Here is a 21145-nt window from a genome sequence, read left to right on the forward strand (position 1 = left end):
AATTTAGTTTGGCATCATTCACAAGAATGATGGTGGGATTATTGAGCAAATGGATAACCTAGGAATTTAAAAATAAAGAATGTGCAGCTAGGATTCAAAAATAATTCATGATCATAGCCTTAAAGTATTACATTAGCTAGATAATATCAATGAACTTCCACAAGTCTTTGAAATTATAATCCATAGTAAACAAGGGTCAGAATAAGAACGTCAGGGAAATAGATAAGTTGACTAAAAAAAGTCAAGATAATAAAGCTAGGTGTGGAGTAGTAGCAATTTATTAGGTACCTAAATGCTCAGATTCTTTGCCATCTAACCATTTGGAAATCTCAACACCTGACTCGCCTATTGTTTTTGCATTTTCCACATCCAGACCCTGGTTCCCACGCTCCCCATCCATTCACCAGGGCCCCGGTTCCTACACTCCCTGTCAGGTTTCCTGTGATCAGGCAGGCACAAAGGAATATTTTTTATATGGAGTGAGATTGGAATCATGAGCAATAAAAATTAATTTAATAGAGAATTCAGTGGAAGCCAGATAGCGATTAGAATTTGAAAATAGCTTCTACAGGAGACGTTTAGGCAAACTTATGGGAAGATTAGAACATTAGGATTGCATACGATTATGGAGACTCGGGTAAATCATGAACATTGGTTTGGCCCAAATACCCAAATGACAAAGTGTCTGTGGTAAAACGCAATCATTTGGAGGTTTCAGGATGAAAATTGGATCAGTTGAGCTTTTCAATATTGAGCACCATGTGGGGACTAGAAGTCTAAAGGCAAGGAGAGTCCATCACGAGCAATGCTAAGAATTGAAGTAACAGACCACAAGATAATCCAGGATGATTTACCATTTCAGCATTCATACAATCTCTTTTAACCTCAAAATAACACAATAGCTGCATATTCCACAGTTATAAAACAACAAATTGATAAATACAGATGGAAATATAGATAGTTTTAATGTCTGGTTTCTTTCTGAAACTTACCAATCACTCACACTTAGTCCATAGTCCCTAGCAAATTCAGCTGCTTCTCCACAGTCTTTAAACAGCAGCATTCTAACAAGAGTATCCATTGGAAACATTGTAGATCGCTGAGAGCTCACCGTGAGAGCAACATTCAAAGCTTTGAGAGCTTCACGACGAACCTGAAACAAAAAACAATCATACATTGTGAAAGAATGCTGTCTGAGTAGCTTTCATCCACATCAGCTAGGCAGATCAGTAGCACTCAGCAGGCCATCACAGAGGATCACCCTCATGCTTGGTCAAAAGTCAGCCGTCAGATGCAAAATTTGTCTCTGTATTACTTCCCCATGCTCCTCACAATATCACAGCAATAAATGAACAAAAATAGGGAATACAGTCTCCCAAATGTGTCCTACCATTAGAAAAAGATTGATCCTGAATTTAAATCAACATTCTGGACAGGGATTGAGAAGATTTACCAGGATGTTTCCTATATTCCTTGACACCTATAAAATCTATCTACAGACTTCCTGGACAAAGAATTCCAAAGATTCACTACCCTCCAGATGAAGACATTTCTTCTGTCATTGAATCATACAGCACCGGTGAGCCCTTACAGCCTACCGTGTTCATGTGATTGTAATGCCTATCTATGCAAATCTTCTTTGCCTGCATTAGACCCATATCTCTCTGCGCCTTTCCTATCCAAGTATCAGTACAAATGCCCTTTAAACTTGTAATTGCATCGGCCTCTACTAGTTCTGTAGCTCATTCCAGATGTTTACTACCAGCTGTGTGAAAAACGTATTGTTCAAATTTCGACCTTTCATCCTAAACCAGTGCCTACTAACTCAGCTCTGCGAGAAGGAATCTGGCCATCTCCTCCTGAAGGATGAGGGGACACATTGAAACTTACTGTTACTACCAACTACTGAAAGGCCTGGATAGAGTGGATGTGGAGAGGATGTTTACACTAGTGGGAGAGTCTAGGGCCATAAGTCATAGCCTCAGAATTAAAAGACGTTACTTTAGGAAAGAGATGAGGAGGAATTTCTTTAATCAGAGGGTTGTGATTCTGTGGAATTCATTGTCACAGAAGGCTGTTGAGGCCAAGTCAATGAATATTAAGGCAGAGATAGATACATAGATAAGAACGTGTCAGGGGTTATGGGGAGAAGGCAGGAGAATGGGATTGAGAGGGAAAGATAGATCAGCCATGATTGAAAATGGCAGAGACTTGATGGGCCGAATGGCCTAATTCTGCTCCTATCACTTATGACCATGAAGCTGCTATGTTTTCCGAAGTGTTCAGTTACTACTTCCTTAAAAATACTCCAGTATTACCCTAAAGTTAGGCTATAGTTCTCTACTTTTTGCCTCTTTTTTTCTTGAATGGCAGGGTTTTTCTTGAATCTTGCCTCTTTTTTCTTGAATGGTCAGTTCGCTACCTGACACCTGAATTAAAATCTATGAAATGTTAAAATGTGACATTAAGTGCATCTACCAGCTCCACTGCCATCTTTAAAACTATAGAATGTGCGTCATGAGATCTGGGAAGTAATCACCTTTCAGTGCACCTTAATTAAAGCAATCGGCATTGGGGGTTCAGTATTGATGTGGATAGAGAACTGGCTGGCAAACAGGAAGCAAAGAGTAGGAGTAAACGGGTCCTTTTCACAATGGCGGGCAGTGACTAGTGGGGTACTGCAAGGCTCAGTGCTGGGACCCCAGCTATTTACAATATATATTAATGATCTGGATGAGGGAATTGAAGGCAATATCTCCAAGTTTGCGGATGACACTAAGCTAGGGGGCAGTGTTAGCTGTGAGGAGGATGCTAGTAGACTGCAAGGTGACTTGGATAGGCTGTGTGAGTGCGCAAATGTTTGGCAGATGCAGTATAATGTGGATAAATGTGAGGTTATCCATTTTGGTGGCAAAAACAGGAAAGCAGACTATTATCTAAATGGTGGCTGATTAGGAAAAGGGGAGATGCAGCGAGATCTGGGTGTCATGGTACACCAGTCATTGAAAGTAGGCATGCAGGTGCAGCAGGCAGTGAAGAAAGCGAATGGTATGTTAGCTTTCATAGCAAAAGGATTTGAGTATAGGAGCAGGGAGGTTCTACTGCAGTTGTACAGGGTCTTGGTGAGACCACACCTGGAGTATTGCGTACAGTTTTGGTCTCCTAATCTGAGGAAGGACATTATTGCCATAGAGGGAGTACAGAGAAGGTTCACCAGACTGATTCCTGGGATGTCAGGATTGTCTTATGAAGAAAGACTGGATAGACTTGGTTTATACTCTCTAGAATTTAGGAGATTGAGAGGGGATCTTATAGAAACTTACAAAATTCTTAAGAAGTTGGACAGGCTAGATGCAGGAAGATTGTTCCCGATGTTGGGGAAGTCCAGGACAAGGGGTCACAGCTTAAGGATAAGGGGGAAATCCTTTAAAACCGAGATGAGAAAAACTTTTTTCACAGAGAGTGGTGAATCTCTGGAACTCTCTGCCACATAGGGTAGTTGAGGCCAGTTCATTGGCTATATTTAAGAGGGAGTTAGATGTGGCCCTTGTGGCTAAGGAGAGAAGGCAGGTACAGGATACTGAGTTGGATGATCAGCCATGATCATATTGAATGGAGGTGCAGGCTCGAAGGGCCTACACCTGCACCTAATTTCTATGTTTCTATGTTTCTCCTGTGCTAGTTTTTTAGCTAATGATTACTCCAAGTTCCTTATTTAGTCTGTTGAATTTCTCTCCTTTATCCCGATTCCCCTCTATAAATTTTCATCTCCCGCTGTAAGGGACCCAAATTAGCATTTGATAAACATAGCCTTTTTACATATGTTTAATAGTTCAAAAAGTCATAAAAAATTAGTTTATTATATTCACTCATTATGACCTACTCATAAAACTCAAGAAGAATTGACCGAGTCAAGGGCTGGCAGAAGGGGCCGTCATTATTGTATTCTCTGTTTGGTTTAGTCAGTATTCTCTCTGTAAAGTTGGGCGTGAGCAGGCTCAAAAGCAAGATCCCCTTTGCTATAATTCTCACTCAGTGACAAGCCACCAACAAAAACATTCTGCTTCGAGTCGGTGGTTGTTCTGAGACAAAGCTCTCACAGATAAAAAGCAAATCACAAGGCGACTAAATGAAAAAAAACTTTCAATATCCTTCTTTGACAATCAAACAACTCCACTAGCATGCATTAGTTTATAGTTTATAAATTTATATTTCACATCTCAGCAGGTGATTAGCCATACCTGTTTGAAATAACGATGCAGTATACAGGCACTGAGGTAGGAGGCTGCCTTAACCAATTTGAAAAAACGTACAAAGTTGTTGCTGTTTAGAGCAGCAAATGCCTGGACAGCCAACTTCACCCCTGGGGAGTTCCGGATGATTGGACGGAGCTGTTGGACTTCCCTGGAAAATTAAAGAACAAACAAGCATGTTGAGTCAGCAAATCTGTGCCACTGAGGTAGCGGTTGACGGTGCCTGTTTAGCAAGTTAATGAAAAAGGAAATAATGAATCTCTTTTTTCCCCCAATGGGTATTTTCTTTTCATGAACATCTGAATGAAGAATCTTCCTTCCAAATGTGATGATTTAATTTTAGCGTAGTTACAGGGTAAAATATCTTGTGCTTTGTATACTGAATAATCAAGCTCGGTTTCATTGTATTTGACATCAAACACACCTAACGTTCATCAACCTCTTCTGTTCAATTAATGAAGGAAGCTGAATTCCGCCATAATAATGCTTTGCTAATTTGACCAAGCAGTTCTTCCTCTACTCTAACATTATTTGGCCTGTTGACAATACCGAACAAGATGACATATGAATCTGTGGGTCCAGAGGACGTGGCTGAGATTTTAACTGATCATTTCACATTAGTCCCTATGAAGGAAAATGAGGTTCCTGGAGTGTTAAGGGAAACGTAATAAAAATTCTGGACAAGCTAACAATGGGAGATTTAATTGTTCAAAGCGTTAGGTTGCAAACTACCCATGCAGAATACAAGGTAGCAATGTTACAAAATTTGAAAAATGGGTAAGTCTGGATTGACCACAAAAGGCCACAATTGCAAAACAGTGTCCGATTCTGCTCACCACCGTTCAGAGGGGGCACAAAGATCCGAAAGAGACAGAAGAGAAAAGATTTACCAGAATAGATGAAGGAATGAGGAAAACAGCTATAATATTGGACTAGAGATTTGCTTATTTCAGAACAAAAATGATTGAGGGGAACATAAAAATCACAATGGGCTCAGAAAAAGGGAATTAGCGAGATGCTGCACCCATTAATGGACACTGATTCATAGTAATGAAGCAAGATCCGAGATGAGAAAAACAGTTGTCACGATCTGGAACCCATTGGGGATGACAATTCAGGGATGATTGGGTTAACGTATGACAAGCCATTTGGCGCCTCTCGGCCTGTAGTACTCGCTAATGTTTAGAATGATGAGGGAGGGGATGACCTCAATCAAACTCACTGAATAATGAAAGGCCTGGATAGAGTGGATGTGGAGAGGGTGTTTCCACTCACTGGAGAGTCTCGGACCCGAGACCTCAGAATAAAGGTACGTACCTTTAGAAAGGAGATGAGGATGAATTTATTTAGCCATAATGGGGTGAATCTGTGGAGGCCAAGACTTTTGAGTATTTTAAAGCAGAGATTGACAGGTTTTTGATTAGTAATAGTGTCAGAGGTTACAGTGAGAAGACAGGAGAATGAAGATGAGAGGGAAAAAAATCGATCAGCCATGACTGAATCGTGGAGGAGACCCAATGGGCCAAATTCATAATTTCTGCTCCTATGACATGAACTTATTCCCTTCAAAGTTGTGAAAACAGGTACTCCGAAAGCTATCATCGTAGATTTGACGAAATGAGAGTGGAAAAAAAAGGCACAGATTAGGGGAAGGAGTTGAGGATTGGGACAGTGCCATAACAGTACAACATGATGGTATCATTTCACTATGCAGCAAGCACACTGAAAATAAATATCTCCTGCTTACCGGAGAATATCTCCCTCATTGAGATTGAGCAGAACATGGTAGCCACGGAATTCTGCCTCATTCTCACAGTAGATATCCTTGTTGGCTAAATCCTGGTACATTTCTTTCAGACTTTGCAAACACTTAGTCAGGTTTTCATCATTTATCTTAGCATCATAAGAGGACATTGGCTCCTCACAGAGATGATGACTGCAGTGGATATGGAATCGTGTACACTTTTCAATTAGGGCCACAATTGGCTTATCACATAGGTGCTGTTGTGTAATATCCTGTAAGAAAAATAAAACTATCAATGGAAAGACCCTTTACAAATGAATACGAAAGTATAGGGGTTGGAAATCTGATACTAGAGAGCATAGTTGAATGGTGACACAAGAAACTGCAGATGCTGGAATCTTGAGCAAAACACAAAGTGCTGGAGTAACTCAGCACCATGTTTTGAGCATAGGTTGAAGTGAGAGGGAAAATATTTGAAGGTAACTCAGGGGGAGTATCTTTCCACACAGGAGATTATATGAATATGGAATGAGGTGCCAGAGGAAGCTGTAAAGTCAGGCACAATTAACATTGAAAGGACATTTGGGCAGGACAGGATTTAAAGAAATATGGGCCAAATACCAGCAAATGGAAGGCACAGTTGTACATGACGTTGATAAGGCTGCACTTGGGACTATTGCATTTAGTTTTGGTCACCCTGCTGTGGGAATGATGCCAGTAGGCTAAAAACACATGGAGAAGATTTACAAGGATCTTGCCAGGGCTCAAGGGGCTGAGCTATTGAGAGCAGTTAAGCAGGCTAGTATTTTATTCTTTGGAGCGCAGGTGGCTGAGGAGTGTTCTTATTGAGGTGTGTAAGATCATGAGAGGAATAGATAGAGTAGATGAACAGTCTTATACTCAGAATAGGAGAAACAAGTATTTTTAATAATAATAATAATAATAAATTGAATTTATATAGCGCTTTTCCAAGGACTCAAAGTCGCTTTACAAGGCAAGGCAAACAAAAAACAAAAACAAAAACAGAACACAAACAAGAACACAAGAGGCAATAGCAGACGGAGAAGCAGCGAACAAACAGCGCCAGCGTCCTCTCCGTGCAGCGTCCTTTCAGCTAAAACATAACAATAATAAAGATCTTTAACATAAAACCATTCCCCCACAATGGTTTCCATTATGAGGGAAGGCACAATGTCCAGTCCCCATCCCCAGTTCACGCATAGTCGAGGCAGGGCATCGCCCGCTCCGCGATAGTGCTCCAGCGCTGTGCTGCTGCCGAAGCCGAGGTTCTGGGCGGTCCCCGACAGGAAAACGCCGCTCCAGGCCCGCTGGTAGGCCACGAGGACGGGTCGACTGTGCAGCCCGGAGAAAATCTGCCTCTCCGACCAGGTAGGGACCCTAGAAAGAAGTTTCCCCCCCCCCCCCCCCCACCCCACCTCCTAAAAACAAAACACTAAAACTCACTAAAAATAAAAAAGAGTGAAAAAGACGGACAGCTGCTGGCTAGGCAGCCATACACAGGACGGCGCCCCCTGCATCATTTTTACATTGGTCAACGCAATTGTTCGCTTTTAAAATGACAAGTACATTACTGGCCTCAAACATTCCATTTCTAAATGAACAGAAATAACCATTGCGCTGCAGCGATCTGGATTTACCCCTCTTTACCCCTGGTAAGCATTAATTGGAGGACCTTGTCACCCTGCGTACTTTTATCAATAACTTTCTTAGTTGGAAATATATACAAGTCCGTGCAGAGACAGGATAATGCCAGACATTAACAACTTACCTTTCTTACACCACGAGTTCGATTCCATACAAAGTCATACCAGTCCCGATAATTGCCCTCACCCAGATCCATGATTTTGGTCACTAAATAATCCATAGTTAATTTCAACACAGAGGCAGGGCGAAGTTCATGGGGCAGAGGTTCTTCTTGATCAGCTGATGATCTGCTATACTCCTTGATTGCAGCTTCATGGTTAACCTGTGGTGTAAGAAACAAACATTAGCACGCAATGAACGAGGCTTTAACGTTCAATAACCCAGACAACGTTAGATAGTTTACTAGATGGAGCAGACAAATTTGGCACTACATGGCAAAATATGCTGTGTCCTTGGTAACTTAGACTAATGCTGTACTATAACAGCTCAATATGGTGAATCTATGCAGCAAAACTACATGGGACGCAGACAAGTCTTTACACTGCTGCTTACAGCTACGTAATTAACAAAGAATATTGAAAGTCCATCAACACTGACATAGCCTACAAGTTCTTTTCAATAGACTGTTCAAACTAAAATCGGACCTAGTCACAATGGAAAATGCAACACCCAAGGGAGCATAAGAAATAGGAACAGAAAGAGGCTAATCGGTCTCTCAAGCCTTCTACGCTAGTCAGTTCATGTTGTTAATTTCCTGTTCACGAAGAGTGTGGCCCTTGCAAAAAACAATGGGAAGTAGTAAAGCTGAGGAAGAGGGGATAAGGCTGGAGTGGGTGAAGGGAATGGAGGTCAAGATGGTTAATGTCACTTTGGAAGTTAGAAATAAAAAGATCGTGAGGTTAAAAGTCCAAAAAAAGAGAGAAGTGTTGGGGGCAAGAGAAAGGGTCATCATTGGGGCGGAGGTCTCCTTGCTATAGAAATAGGCACGGAGACTGCAATTGAAGAGCTGAACATCATACCCGACTTGGACCTCGAGATGTGGACACAGGGGTACAAAGGTGAGGACAGACTGTTCAGTGTCAGAGACAGGGGGAGAGGGTCAGAGTTTATGTTAGCTTTCAAGTATGTTTTTGTGATTACAAAGTCAGGCTGTTATTTGACCAGTAATTTCTTCCAATTGAGATATTAAGATTTCTGAAGTTGACTGGGCTGAGAGGAAATAGCTTGCTGCTGGATAATCTGTCTAGTTGTATGCTCTATCTGTATGGATATGGCAGTTAACGATAAAACAGAGTTGCTTGCTGGGTCACTTCAGATGGTGATCAAGATTTTCCCATGTTGATTAAGTTGGAATCATATAATTGCCAGACCAGAAAAGAATGGCAGAGTTGCTTCTCTATTGGTGAGACAGACAGGAGTTTAACACGATCCAGTAGTTTTTGTCATTATCATTACTAAGACTAACCATTTTTATTTAATAAAAATCAAGATTGTCAATGAAATTAAGATTACACGGTAACTATGTTGTGATATTAATCTAGGATTGTTTCTGTGGAAGCTTAGCTGCTGTGTCCCCATGTCACCTCAACTTATTTATTTCTTTAGCAAGTTATTTCTCTCATACATGTTATATCTTCCCTACTTGTTACTTCAACAATTTATTAGCATTGGAAATTATACCCAACCACATACATAGTAAAGCTCTGATAATCCAGCATCAATTGTTCAAAAATACTGATTATTTTGACACCTACTGTAGCCTATTCATCAGTCCAGAATGTGAGCCTATGGCCCTGCATCCAAACAGGGTGCACAGCCAGAACTGGAGTATGGCTGGTCTGGACTGTGAGCTGGAATGATTTACAGGTACATGGAATAAGAAAATCGAAAATTTAAAAACTGACCTTGTCAGTGCCAGCCATGATCTCAAAAGAACTGAGCTGGTATCTTGTCTCTCTCATGTAGCGTTCCTTCTCCGGGCACATGTCCATGCAGGTCCCCACCAAAGCTTTAGCTTTTTCCAGATCAGTTCTTTTCACTCGGTCTGCAACAAAATACAACAATACATCTCAATATTTGAGTGTGAAAGTCTATGTAATCAACCCATCTTGTATTGTGCCTAAATCCAGCTGTTATCCTCCAAAAATGCAGCATTTTCTAACAGACAACACCCCCATATCTTCCTTTAGGTTCTTCTTTGGGATTTGGCAAGGCCCACACGTACTGCCCATCTTTTGAGCTGATGGTGAGCCACCCTCTTGAATGATTGCAGTCCATATGCTCCCTCTATGCTGCTGGATACAGCCAATATGAAGGATCAGTGATGCAAGTGAACTCGACATGGAACAGGGAGAGGAACTTGCAGGTGGCAGTGTTAACACACCCACACTAGTTGTGTCCCTCAATTAGGAGGAGCGGTTGCACATACAAAAGTGCAGTTCTTGAGGAAATCATGGTGTGTTACTCCTGCAACATTGTAGCCGAGGTATATCAATAACAGATGGAGAAAACATTTAAGATGGTGGATAGAGTGCCAGCCACAGGGATTGTGGTGGGGTAGTCCACAGTAGTATTGGGGTTAAACATCAAAGGGAGATGATTAGACACTCTCCTTTTGGTGTGGTATGAATGTTACATCACTTATCAGGCCATGCCTGAATTTTGATGGGGCCTTGCTGCATTAGAAGCATGGACTGCTTCATTATCAAACATTAATTTTCTGTCCTTAAAATGAAGGCAACGTTATTGATACCCCAGCTAAAGACCAGTGGGCCTTGAATACTACCCCAATAATTACCTGCTGTGATAGCCTGGGACTGAGATAAGTAGAAGTTCGCCTCTCAAGCCTTCTTATTCACACATACCCATTAACAACACAAGCCTTGAAATTCATACTGTGCCTGTAAAGCTGCAGCAGGTAAGAATTTCATTTTGTCGTTCCCTGTGCACATGGCAATTAAACACTCATGATCCAATCCCCCAGACTCTACAGCTCAACTGTACATGTGGAGAAATGTAGAACAGTTAATTAACCTACCAACCAGCATACCATTGAGACATGGGAAGAAACCAGAGCACCCAGATGAAATCCAAGCAGTCACTGGAAGCATGTGCAAACTCCAAACTGATAACGGCCAAGATCAGGATTGAATCTGGATCACTGGAACTATGGCTCTACAGCTATGACACGGAACCATTCATAAACCAAAGTAATCAACACCTCCATCACTTTGAAGAAGATTTGGAGCTGATTGTGCAGGCAGCGACATTTATAGCCATGTGGGACGGCTCAACAAAGGTGTGTGACGGTAAATGACTCCAATCATCGGGACAAGGAATTTTTGAAAAAACTGTAAGATTTATAATTTTATAAAGAATAGAATAATTTTTTTACGGGTGATAACTATTTTAATTATTAATTTCAGATAGATCCCCCATTAAATAAATATGCCGACTTGAAATTTTACTAATAACCAACGGGACATGTGGTACAGATTGCAAATTGTCCCCAATGTGTCGGATAGTGCTAGTGTCCGGGTGATCTATGGTCAGCGCAGACAGTGGGCCGAAGGGCCTCTTTCTGCACTGTATCTCCAAACTAAAACTAAACTGAGACAACCTATCTCTAATTTGGTGGTGACATGCAAAATACATATGTGCAAATTTATTTGAATCAATTTTATTGCAAACGTAAAAGGCAAACCTTGTTACGTTTCCATTCACCAGCATTTGTGGCAGAAGCTCTCAAATGCTCCACAGCAAATCTGGGAAAATGGCCCTCTGTTACCCTGCCCGCAAAGACCCACACTTCTACCACTCCTTTTATGACACAAAGAACAATGCATGGTTACTTTCACAGCTATTGAGATCAAATTTAACTTTGGACTCAATGTGAAAGCGGGAATATTGAAAAATGTAACAAAATGCATTAATGGATCACCAAAATAGATAAATCAGAGCAATGGGGTGAAGGTGGAAATAAATAGGACAAATAACACAAAGAACTGAGGGGGTTCAGTCAACAGGTATATGGTCTAGTCATTGAACATTTTTTTCTTTAAAGAACACGTTACCTTGTCTCATTAACTTGTCTCGTTGGTCCAGTACTCTATATTTCTCCTCAGGATTAGCAGCAATTGTGCCAATCAGGTGACTGAGAGAAGAAGGTAGAGTCACCATACGCTCAGATGCCAACATCTGATCTTCTATCTCTGTTGATTGCTGAGATTCATTCTCTAATTTTTGACTCTTAATGGGTGCACTCTTAACTGGTGACCTAAAGAACAAAGAATTAATAAAAAGTTGAACTTGTTTTTAAGCCATTTCTTGCCATTATTGTTCATTATGCCCTTAGAGAATATTGGATCATACGTAGTTGTCACGTTATCCATCACTGACAGATAAACCACATCACTTAATTCCTGCTTTACACTCACAAGCTAAGTGTGACCAAGGATCTACCTTACCTGATCTCACCCAGCATCAGCAAAATCCATTCCTGCATAAATTCATCCAGTTTTTAGGAAGCAGTGTCTAAAGAATTAAAGATTAATTGCTGCAGAGAATCCTGTAGATGGTACATACCATAGCCACAGTGTATAGAGTAATTAAAGGTATGAAGTGCTGCCATTCAACCATCTTTGATGCTCAGATTTATCTTCTAATTAATTTGCTGCACAATATTTGCTTTGTAGCCACAATGTGCAGCTGTGGTTCATTAGTTGCCATTGTTTTCAATGGTGACTCCACCTGCCACTGCCCAGGAAATTTAATTTGATAGGACAAACAAAGATATTGCTTTTGAAACTGCACAAGACGTCTGAGAAAAAATAGGATTTGTCTCTCAAAAGCCACCATCTTGGTAACGTGGTTAGGAAGAGTGGCTTTTACATCCACCTACCTGAAGCTGGACAAGTCCCCCAACAGTCTACAGTGCAAGGAGCTAAGATGCACAATTTGAAAATGAAAAAAAAACATTTTTACTCAAGGTAAATTCAAGCAGTGAGCCAGGTATAATAAATTCTCAGTGTGAATCCGCAACAAAGCATTAATGAACCTGGACACTAGCAGCAACCAGTTCAGATGATCATTCGCTGATGAGATTTCCATGCTGCAACGTCACATAGCCTTGTTAGATTGATGTTAAACATCACGACAAATAAACTCATTACTACATAACTGAAATCTCAAGACTTAATTGGGCAAAGTGCTTAGTTGAAATCAAGTCAAGTAATTTTTATTTCTATAGCACATTTAAAAAACTCTTGTTGGCCAAAGTGCTTTGCATTGGTGGAGGCATTAATGTTATACAACATTCGTTCATAGATTAAGTACATACATAAATACATACATATAGTCCTCCCTCAGAGGAAGTCAAGAAAGGCTTGAGAGTAAAGATGAGTTTTAAGACTCGACTTAAAGGAGTCGATGGAGGGGGCAGTTCTGATGGGAAGAGGGATGCTGTTCCAGTCTAGGAGCTGCAACTGCAAAGGCGCGGTCGTCCCTGAGCTTATGCCTAGACCGCGAGATGTTCAGTAACCCCAAGTCGGCCGATCTGAGAGACCTGGAGGTGGTGTGGTGGGTAGGCAGACTTTTGATGTAGGTGGGGGCAGGCCCGTTAAGGGCTTTGCAGTCATAAAGAAGGATCTTGAAATTTATTCGGAAACTGCACAGGGAGCCAGTGGAGCGAGGCCAGAATCGGGGTGATGTGGTCCTTTTTTGGGTGCCCGTCAGGAGTCTCGTTGCGGCGTTTTGGACCAGTTGCAGGCAGGACAGGGAAGATTGGCTGATACCAGTGTAAAGGGAGTTGCAGTAATCGAGACAGGAGGAGATAAATGTGTGGATGATCTTTTCGAGGTCATCAAAGTGGAGGAATTGTTTTATTTTAGCTATCGTCCGAAGCTGGAAGAAGCTAGCTTTTACCACAGCATTGACTTGTTTGTCAAATTTCAATGCCGAGTCAAATATCATGCCAAGGTTTTTGACGTGAGGTTTGAGTAATGGGGTAAGGCTTCCAAGGCTGCCTGCTATCATTTTGATTGAGTCCGAAATGGCTCGAAACGAATACCATCAACACAAAAAAGCCTCAATTTTTTTGTCCTTCCCATTAAAGCTCAGCTAACTGGTATATTGAAAACTCCTGGACTTTTGAAAAAGTTTATTTTCTGTAAACTTGTGTAGTTCCAACTGATAAGGCTGAATTAAGTTAAAAATATAAGAAGAATTGGTTCCTGGGCTGGTTTACAGCTTATATTTAGGCTTGCCTCAGGTTGCGGTGTGTGAGATAATGAATACTATAACATTTGTCTCCCAAGTGACGAGAGAGGAAGCAGAGAAAAAGCTAGATCGATCTCTTTGATGTAAAATGCCTTGCACCAAATGTCTGATGTTTATGAGGGATGGGGTGATGAGAGAAGGAGCTAGATTGATCTCTTTGATATGTAAAATGCCTTGCATCAAGTGTCCGATGTTTATGAGGGAGGGGGTGACGAGAGAGGAGAAGCTAGATTGATCCACGGGATTTTGACAAATGCCTTTGATGTGATGCATTCTGTAGAAACCTTTATTTTCCTGTACCTCTGACCATGACTAATGTCTGTGGAATGTGCTAAGGTGACAAAAAAACACTATGTAATACGATGTAATTCTGTTGTTCGGAGAAGTGAATGAGGACGGTGAAGTGTCTGTAATTGCTCACTTGACTAGTTCTCCCTCCCTTCCATCGGCCGATAATAAGTAAAGTTTTGAACTGGTCTACCAAACGTTTGTGTGTTGTCGGTTTATTAAGAAGTGAACCTGTTTAGTTGTTAGAAAAGTAACTTTTTCACAACTGCTCAAACTTGTAGGTGCTTGAAGCGAATATAAATGATCAAACATACAAGAAATGTGCCAACAGGTTTAGTTCAGAAATACAGCGTGGAAACAGTTCCTTCGGCCCATGTCCATGCCAACCGACGATCACCTATACATTAATTTGTTATCCCAGTTTCGCACCCACTCCCTACACTAGCTTTCTCTGCTCCGCCACTTCCTCCAGCGCTTCCCATTGCTCTGTCCACTCCGCCGCTCCCTCCTCCCCCGGAGTCGCTGACATATTCCACCTTGGAAGATGTCGGCGACTGCAGGGGAGAGACGGCAGAGCCACGACTGACAGAGAAGTAGCGGTAAATGGTTGGGTTGGGGGGGGGGGGGGGGGGGGGGGGGGGGAGAGCCCCATGGTGAACATGCATTTCGATGGCTGCAGCCTGAAGAAAGAACTAACAGCCAGGGGCTACAACATGGGCCACAACAGCCACATCAATCAGACCGTGCAGTGGGTGAAGTGCTCACTGGTGTCGACCAGCAGCACCTGCTCCTAGTTTTAAGGAGAAACAACACAAAGTGCTGGAGTTACTCAGCCGTCTAAATCAGTCTGAAAAAGGGTCCTGACATCACCTATCCATGTTCCACAGAGATGCTTCCTGACCTGCTAAGTTACTCCAGCACTTTGTGTCCTTTTGTGTATTGTGTAAAAAAAGACACCAGTCGTCCCCCAAGGTCCGTTATAATGAGGGATTACTGTATTTTATACCCACTAAAATTCCTTCATGGCCACTCTATTACATTTCCCAATTTTGCAATCTTGATCTGTTATGAAATCTAATGCAACGTGCCTATATTTTATTATCCCTTGTCCATAATGATATGGCTGACTTCAGACGTGGCAAGTTTTGGAGATTAACAACTATGCAGCACAGAGAATACAACTTAAATTGTTCCTTCAAATTATTACCCATCTAAAGCGTGCTTGTGCGCACAGGCAAGAACCCAAATATGTTCTGCTGCTCTTGATTAAATGTCCTAACACTGATCAGCTAGATTCTAACAAAGAACAGATATGACAACTTGTTACTGGACAGTGGTTTCATTGACAAGAGAGATTGTTCATACTCACAATAAAAAAAAGTTGAGAGATAAAAGTAATGAAAGGTGGAAGTAAAAAGCAACCTAAATATCAAAGCTGCAGCACACTATTCTGGATCACCATTCACCCCCAAATGCATGTTAGCAGGATTGTGCACTCCGAAGACAAGCTCCAAGTCATACCCAAATCTCCAGCATCACTGATAGTCAGAAGGAAAAGTCAATTCCCCTAAGCTTTAACAGACAACTCCATGGAAGGTGCACAAGACATGTTTTAAATTGTGTCACCTGTTTGCAGTATTTCCTACAGCAGAAGCTTTTACAGTAGGATTGTGTAAAGGTGAATGCTCCAAATTGGGTTTGTCCTTGTCATCTCCTTTTGGTTTCTCCATTTCTTCCCATGAAGTTTTCTTTCCAGGACCTGGCAAGATGAAAGGCAAGGTAGTTATAACTTTGCATATGTGATAACAGAACAATAGCAATTGCTCATCTTCATTTCACCAAGCCTATACATGCAGGCTGGTGGGGATCATCTAGGAAAATTCTAGTCTTAGCCAAGCCTGCAGTTACATCATAACCCCACCAATGGTAGAATAAAGAACTGACAGGGAACCACAATGTAGTCCATATAAACTGACAACCTAGACAGAGTTTCTATTCCCTTCTATTTCTATTTACTGATAAGTCTATTAAAAATAGAGACACAGTATCATGGTCATACAACTCAGAAACTTGCGGCGTAGACTATATGGGCGAATAGCCTCATTCTGTTCCCATGAACTATGAAACAGACCCCGTGGCCCAACCCGCCCCTACCAATTAATACAATGAATGTACTAAGCTAATGGTTCAAAGTATGTCATGAATTTACATTGATGTTGCCCAAAGCAACACCAAGGTTGTTTGAGGAATAAATACAGCTCAAATAAAACTGATGTGGGGAATAAAACAAATAGAGAATTAAACTTACTTGTTTTCTTTCTTTGCCAAAATATTTCAATATGTTGCTTGCATAATGACTTCCCTTTTCTCTTTGCATTGGATGCTGATGTCTTTAAGAGAAACATGTATTTATAATAGTCTTTGTTGAATAACTGAGACACATGCCTAAAAGCTCAATCTTTTCTGGTTTTGAGTGGTAGGGCTGATCCACTCAGTTAACTGATTTTTTTTTAATGGGCAAAGCAGACCAGGTTCTTGCTCAGCTGCAAGTACACAACCTGACAATCATGGTTTAGACTTGTACACTTGGCAACCTGGGCAATCAACAGTCAGCAACCCCTGGAGAATTGAAAAGGTAAATGTAATATGGTACCTAGCTATAGTTGCACTTTATTTTTAAACGAATAACAGTACAGATAGTTGTTCATTCAATTGCTGTGTCAACTCTTTGGAATAAATTTTCAATGTCCCATTTCACTCGCTCCTTTCACTATGATTGGCAATATTTCCTTGAAATATTTACCCAATATGGGGAAAACACACTTGATACAATTTTCAACACAACTATCTATTTTAAATTAATCTGGCAAGGCAGTTTTTTTTTTGTTTCACAGATTCATGCCAGTCACAATGAAACGAGCATTAATTGACAGGGACCGTGGGGGGAAAGCAGAATTCATAGCAACTAAATAAAACAAAAGCAAAGTGTTCTGATATTATTTCTGCTAATTTTATACTAAGACTCTGCATTGATTAATAATTTTTTGATGTTTGTGTTTGTTCATAGAAATTTGAGAATACTGGAATAGCCCTTGGGAACTCACATGATTGGCGAAGTGAACTACAGCCTGATTCTTACTGGTTTGGCAGTACACTCGCTGCACCTTGCCAAACTGGGAAAAGTGCTTCCTGATGATCTCCTTCTTGTTACGGTCGGCTGGGATGTTTTTACATTGGATGGCAGTGAGTTCTGACAAAGGAGTGCTGGAAAGGCTGTCCGTACTATCACTTCGGCATAGTCTCCGAGAAGCCTTACCGGGAAAATCTGGAAAGATAAAGATGAACAAAAAATTAATCCGCGACACCACAAACACAATTTAGTAAAACTAAAATAGGAATCTTGAAAGTATTGCTGCATTTAACACAATTTAATCTACATGGTACAATCAAGCATAACTAAAGATAGTTCATGAAAGTTGTGGGAATCTTGTGCAAAAAACAATCTGCTGGAGGCGCACAGCAGGTAAAGCGGCCACTTTGGAGGGAAATGGATAGTCAACGTTTCAGGGGGAGGCCCTTTCTCTGGACTTCTTCCAGTTCGAGGAAAGGTCCCAACCTGAAATGACAACTGCCCATTTCCCTCCACAGGTGCTGCCTGACCCACCATTTCTCCAGCAGATTGGTTTTAATACAGTTCAGACTAAGCAGCAAAAACAAATTCCAAGCTGGAAAGGGTATAATGATTAACGAGGATGTTGCCAAAACTAGAGGGTCTGAGCTATAGGCAGAGGTTAAGTAGGCTGGGACTCTATTCCTTGGAGCACTGGAGAGGTGACCTTATAGAGATTATGTACAAGATTATGAGAGTAATAGAGAGGGTAGATGCAATAGAGAGGGTAGTCTCTTGACCAGAGTAGGTGAATCGTGGTCCAGAGGACATAGGTTTCAGGTGAAGGGGAAAAGATTTAATAGGAATCTGAGGGGTAACTTTTTCCACACAAAGGTTGGTGGATGTATGTATGGAACAAGCTGCCAGATGAGGTAGTTAAGGCAGGGACTAACCCAACATTTAAGAAGCATTTTGACAGGTACATGGATAGGACAGGTTTGAAGGGATATGGACCAAATGTTGGCAGATGGGACCTGGTGTAGCTGGGACATGTTGGCCGGTGTGGACAAGTTGGGCCGAAGGGCCTGTTTCTACACTCCATAAACAAATAGCAATATCATATAAAGTTGTGTAGTGAAATACCACCTAGTTAAAATGCGATTTGCCCATCAATCCAAATCATTCTGTTATTGTGGAAGACTTGTCACAAAACCACATAGACCTAGAAAAGTCGCAAAGAAATGAAAACCAAAGAATGGCAAATGCTGGATATCAAAAGTACAAACAGAAGACACTGGAGAAACAGAGTTCAAGCAGCAACTAAGGCAAGAGAATCCGTTAATGTTTTAGGTTGGACAACTGAGAAGAAGAAATCCCGGTTGATCACTTCCTGGACAATTTTAACTCACTTGATACAGATAGATGTACGACAGAAGGCTTCAACTATCAACAAGGTTTCACGGCAGTCGGGTCACGACCCATGACCCGTACCAATGCTACGCTACTCCAAATGGATTACACGCGATGTACTGCAGGTAGGCACTTACCATTGTTTACAGCGTAGCAGGCCCGTTAAAACCCGCTGAAATTGTCAATTTATACGCTGTAAATAATTATGGAAATCGGGATAAGCGTGAGAGACATTTAGCATACTTCAGAATTCCAAAAGTGAGGAGAAATTACGGTAGATAGAAACAAGAGCTGAAGGGACAACAACAGCCAGAGTGCTTGGCGAACATTGGCCATTTTTGCTCACTGCATTCCATCAACTAAGGCATTATTTGTGTTTTTTCGTGATTCCTTTGGCATTTAAAAAGTTTCAGAAGTGATAAATTTGACTGTAATTTTTTTTTTTTTTTTTAAATCGCCCATGGTTCTCGTGCGTTTTTACATACAAAATGAAAACGCATCTGAAAAATTTATAGCCAGATAGGGTAGGGGGGTTGCACGTAAGGTCACTGGGTCATAGGGCCCGACGCACGGAGCCGCTAAATCCAACTGGAAGATATCCGTCACTTCCGGTATATGTTATTAATGCTAAAAACGCGTACTTTCCTACCTGTTAAAAAACGCCAAAATGGTGAATTTTTGCGCTGAAAAAAATTGTGGGAGTCCGGGTAAGTGTGAGAGACATGTACCCAACTTCAGAATTCCAAAAGTGAAGCGAAATGAAGGTATAGAGAAGCGAGAACTGAAGGGGCTACAGCAGCTAAAGTGCTTGGTAAACATTGAAAATATTGGGAATTATCGCGTTTGCTCACTGCATTTTATCAAGTAAGGCATTATTTGTGTTTTTTCTTGATTCCTTTGGTATCTAAAAATTCTCAAACGTGATCAATCTGGCTGTAATTTTTCTTCAGATGCGTTTTCATTTTGTATGTAAAAACCCACTTGGGAACCATGGGCGATTAAAAAAAATTACAGCCAGATTTATCACTTCTGAAATATTTTAGATGCCAAAGGAATCAAGAAAAAACACAAATAATGCCTTAGTTGATGCAATGTTCACCAAGCAATGTTGTCCCTTCAGCTCTCGTTTCTATTTACCGTCATTTCTCCACACTTTTGGAAATCTGAAGTATGCTAAATATCTCACACGCTTATCCCCATTTCCATAATTATTTACAGCGCAAAAATTGACAATTACAGCGGGTTTTAACGGGCCCGCTACGCTGGAAACAATGGTAAGTGCCTACCTGCAGTTCTCGGCGTCCATATCGCTGCTGATATCTCCTGGACAGACAACACGACAGCGGTCATCAAGAAGGCTCAGCAGCGGCTGCACTCCCTGAGGGTCCTCAGGAAGCACAACCTGGACTCTAACCTGCTGCTGACCTTCTACCGCTCGTCCATCGAGAGCCTGCTGACATACTGCATTACAGCATGGTATGGCAGCTGCACCATGGCAGACAGGGAGAGGCTTCAGAGGGTAACTAGGACAGCGCAGAAGATCATTGGTTGCCCTCTCCCCTCCCTGATGGATATCTACACCTCCCGCTGCCTTAGCAGGGCAAAGAAAATAGACTCAGAAAATCATGCAACCGATTTTTTTTTTTTTTTTTTTTTCAAAGTCCTGCCTTACCACTTTCCCATCCTGCCAGCTTGCCTGGCAGACTATTCTGGACACCTCAGAAGGGGGTTTGGATAGGTGCATTATAGGGACAGTCAGCGCAGATAACTACTGACAACTCTCCTGATAGTTGCTTCTGAAAATGGAATATGACCCTCCCCATCCCTGATGATATCTACACCTCCCGCTGCCTTAGCAGGGCAAAGAAGATCATCAAAGACAGCTCCAATCCTGCGTTTGGACTGTTCGACCTGCTGCCCTCTGGAAGGCGCTATAGGTGCATCAAATCCAGGACAAATAGACTCAGAAATAGTTGCTTTCCGAAAATTATAACTACTCTTAATTCAAATTCACACATGCACTGACTTCACAGCCCAACACCCGGACTTCCATCTGTATATATGTATATAGCGCCGCAGAATTGTGCACCTATTTCCCCCCCCCCTTCTCCCTTCTGTTTTTTGTTTTTCTGTTTCTTGTTTTTTGTACTAAATTATATGTATGCACCGAGTACGAGCAGCTTTCAATTTCACTGTACATGTATAGTGACAATAAATGGCATATCTAGCATATCTATCTCCTGCAATCCATTTGGAGTAGCATAGCAACAGTACGGGTCATGGGTCGTGACCCGACTGCCGTGAAACCTCCCTACACTGCACTGTGTTTTATTTAATCAATAAGCCAAAATATCAATGACAAAATGAGATTTAAGTAAATTAATTTAATTACAGGTTTGG

At 41.4% G+C, this 21145-nt stretch overlaps 1 protein-coding gene across 1 annotated transcript in view; it reads right to left on the reverse strand.

Annotated features, from left to right (window-relative positions):
* mcm3ap (minichromosome maintenance complex component 3 associated protein) overlaps window positions 1-21145 on the reverse strand; it is a 57450-nt gene that overhangs the window by 34617 nt on the left and 1688 nt on the right. Inside the window, exons 2-10 of the mRNA XM_055638194.1 lie at window positions 17331-17551; window positions 16535-16616; window positions 15853-15985; window positions 11736-11938; window positions 9567-9706; window positions 7787-7984; window positions 6001-6269; window positions 4242-4404; window positions 993-1153 (exon numbers count right to left, since the gene is read on the reverse strand). Coding sequence (XP_055494169.1) covers window positions 993-1153; window positions 4242-4404; window positions 6001-6269; window positions 7787-7984; window positions 9567-9706; window positions 11736-11938; window positions 15853-15985; window positions 16535-16616; window positions 17331-17551 — 1570 coding nt within the window. The remainder of the gene's footprint in view (window positions 1-992; window positions 1154-4241; window positions 4405-6000; window positions 6270-7786; window positions 7985-9566; window positions 9707-11735; window positions 11939-15852; window positions 15986-16534; window positions 16617-17330; window positions 17552-21145) is intronic.

The sequence above is a fragment of the Leucoraja erinacea genome, chromosome 7, assembly GCF_028641065.1.
Source record: "Leucoraja erinacea ecotype New England chromosome 7, Leri_hhj_1, whole genome shotgun sequence".
NCBI classification, from domain to species: Eukaryota; Metazoa; Chordata; class Chondrichthyes; order Rajiformes; family Rajidae; genus Leucoraja; species Leucoraja erinaceus.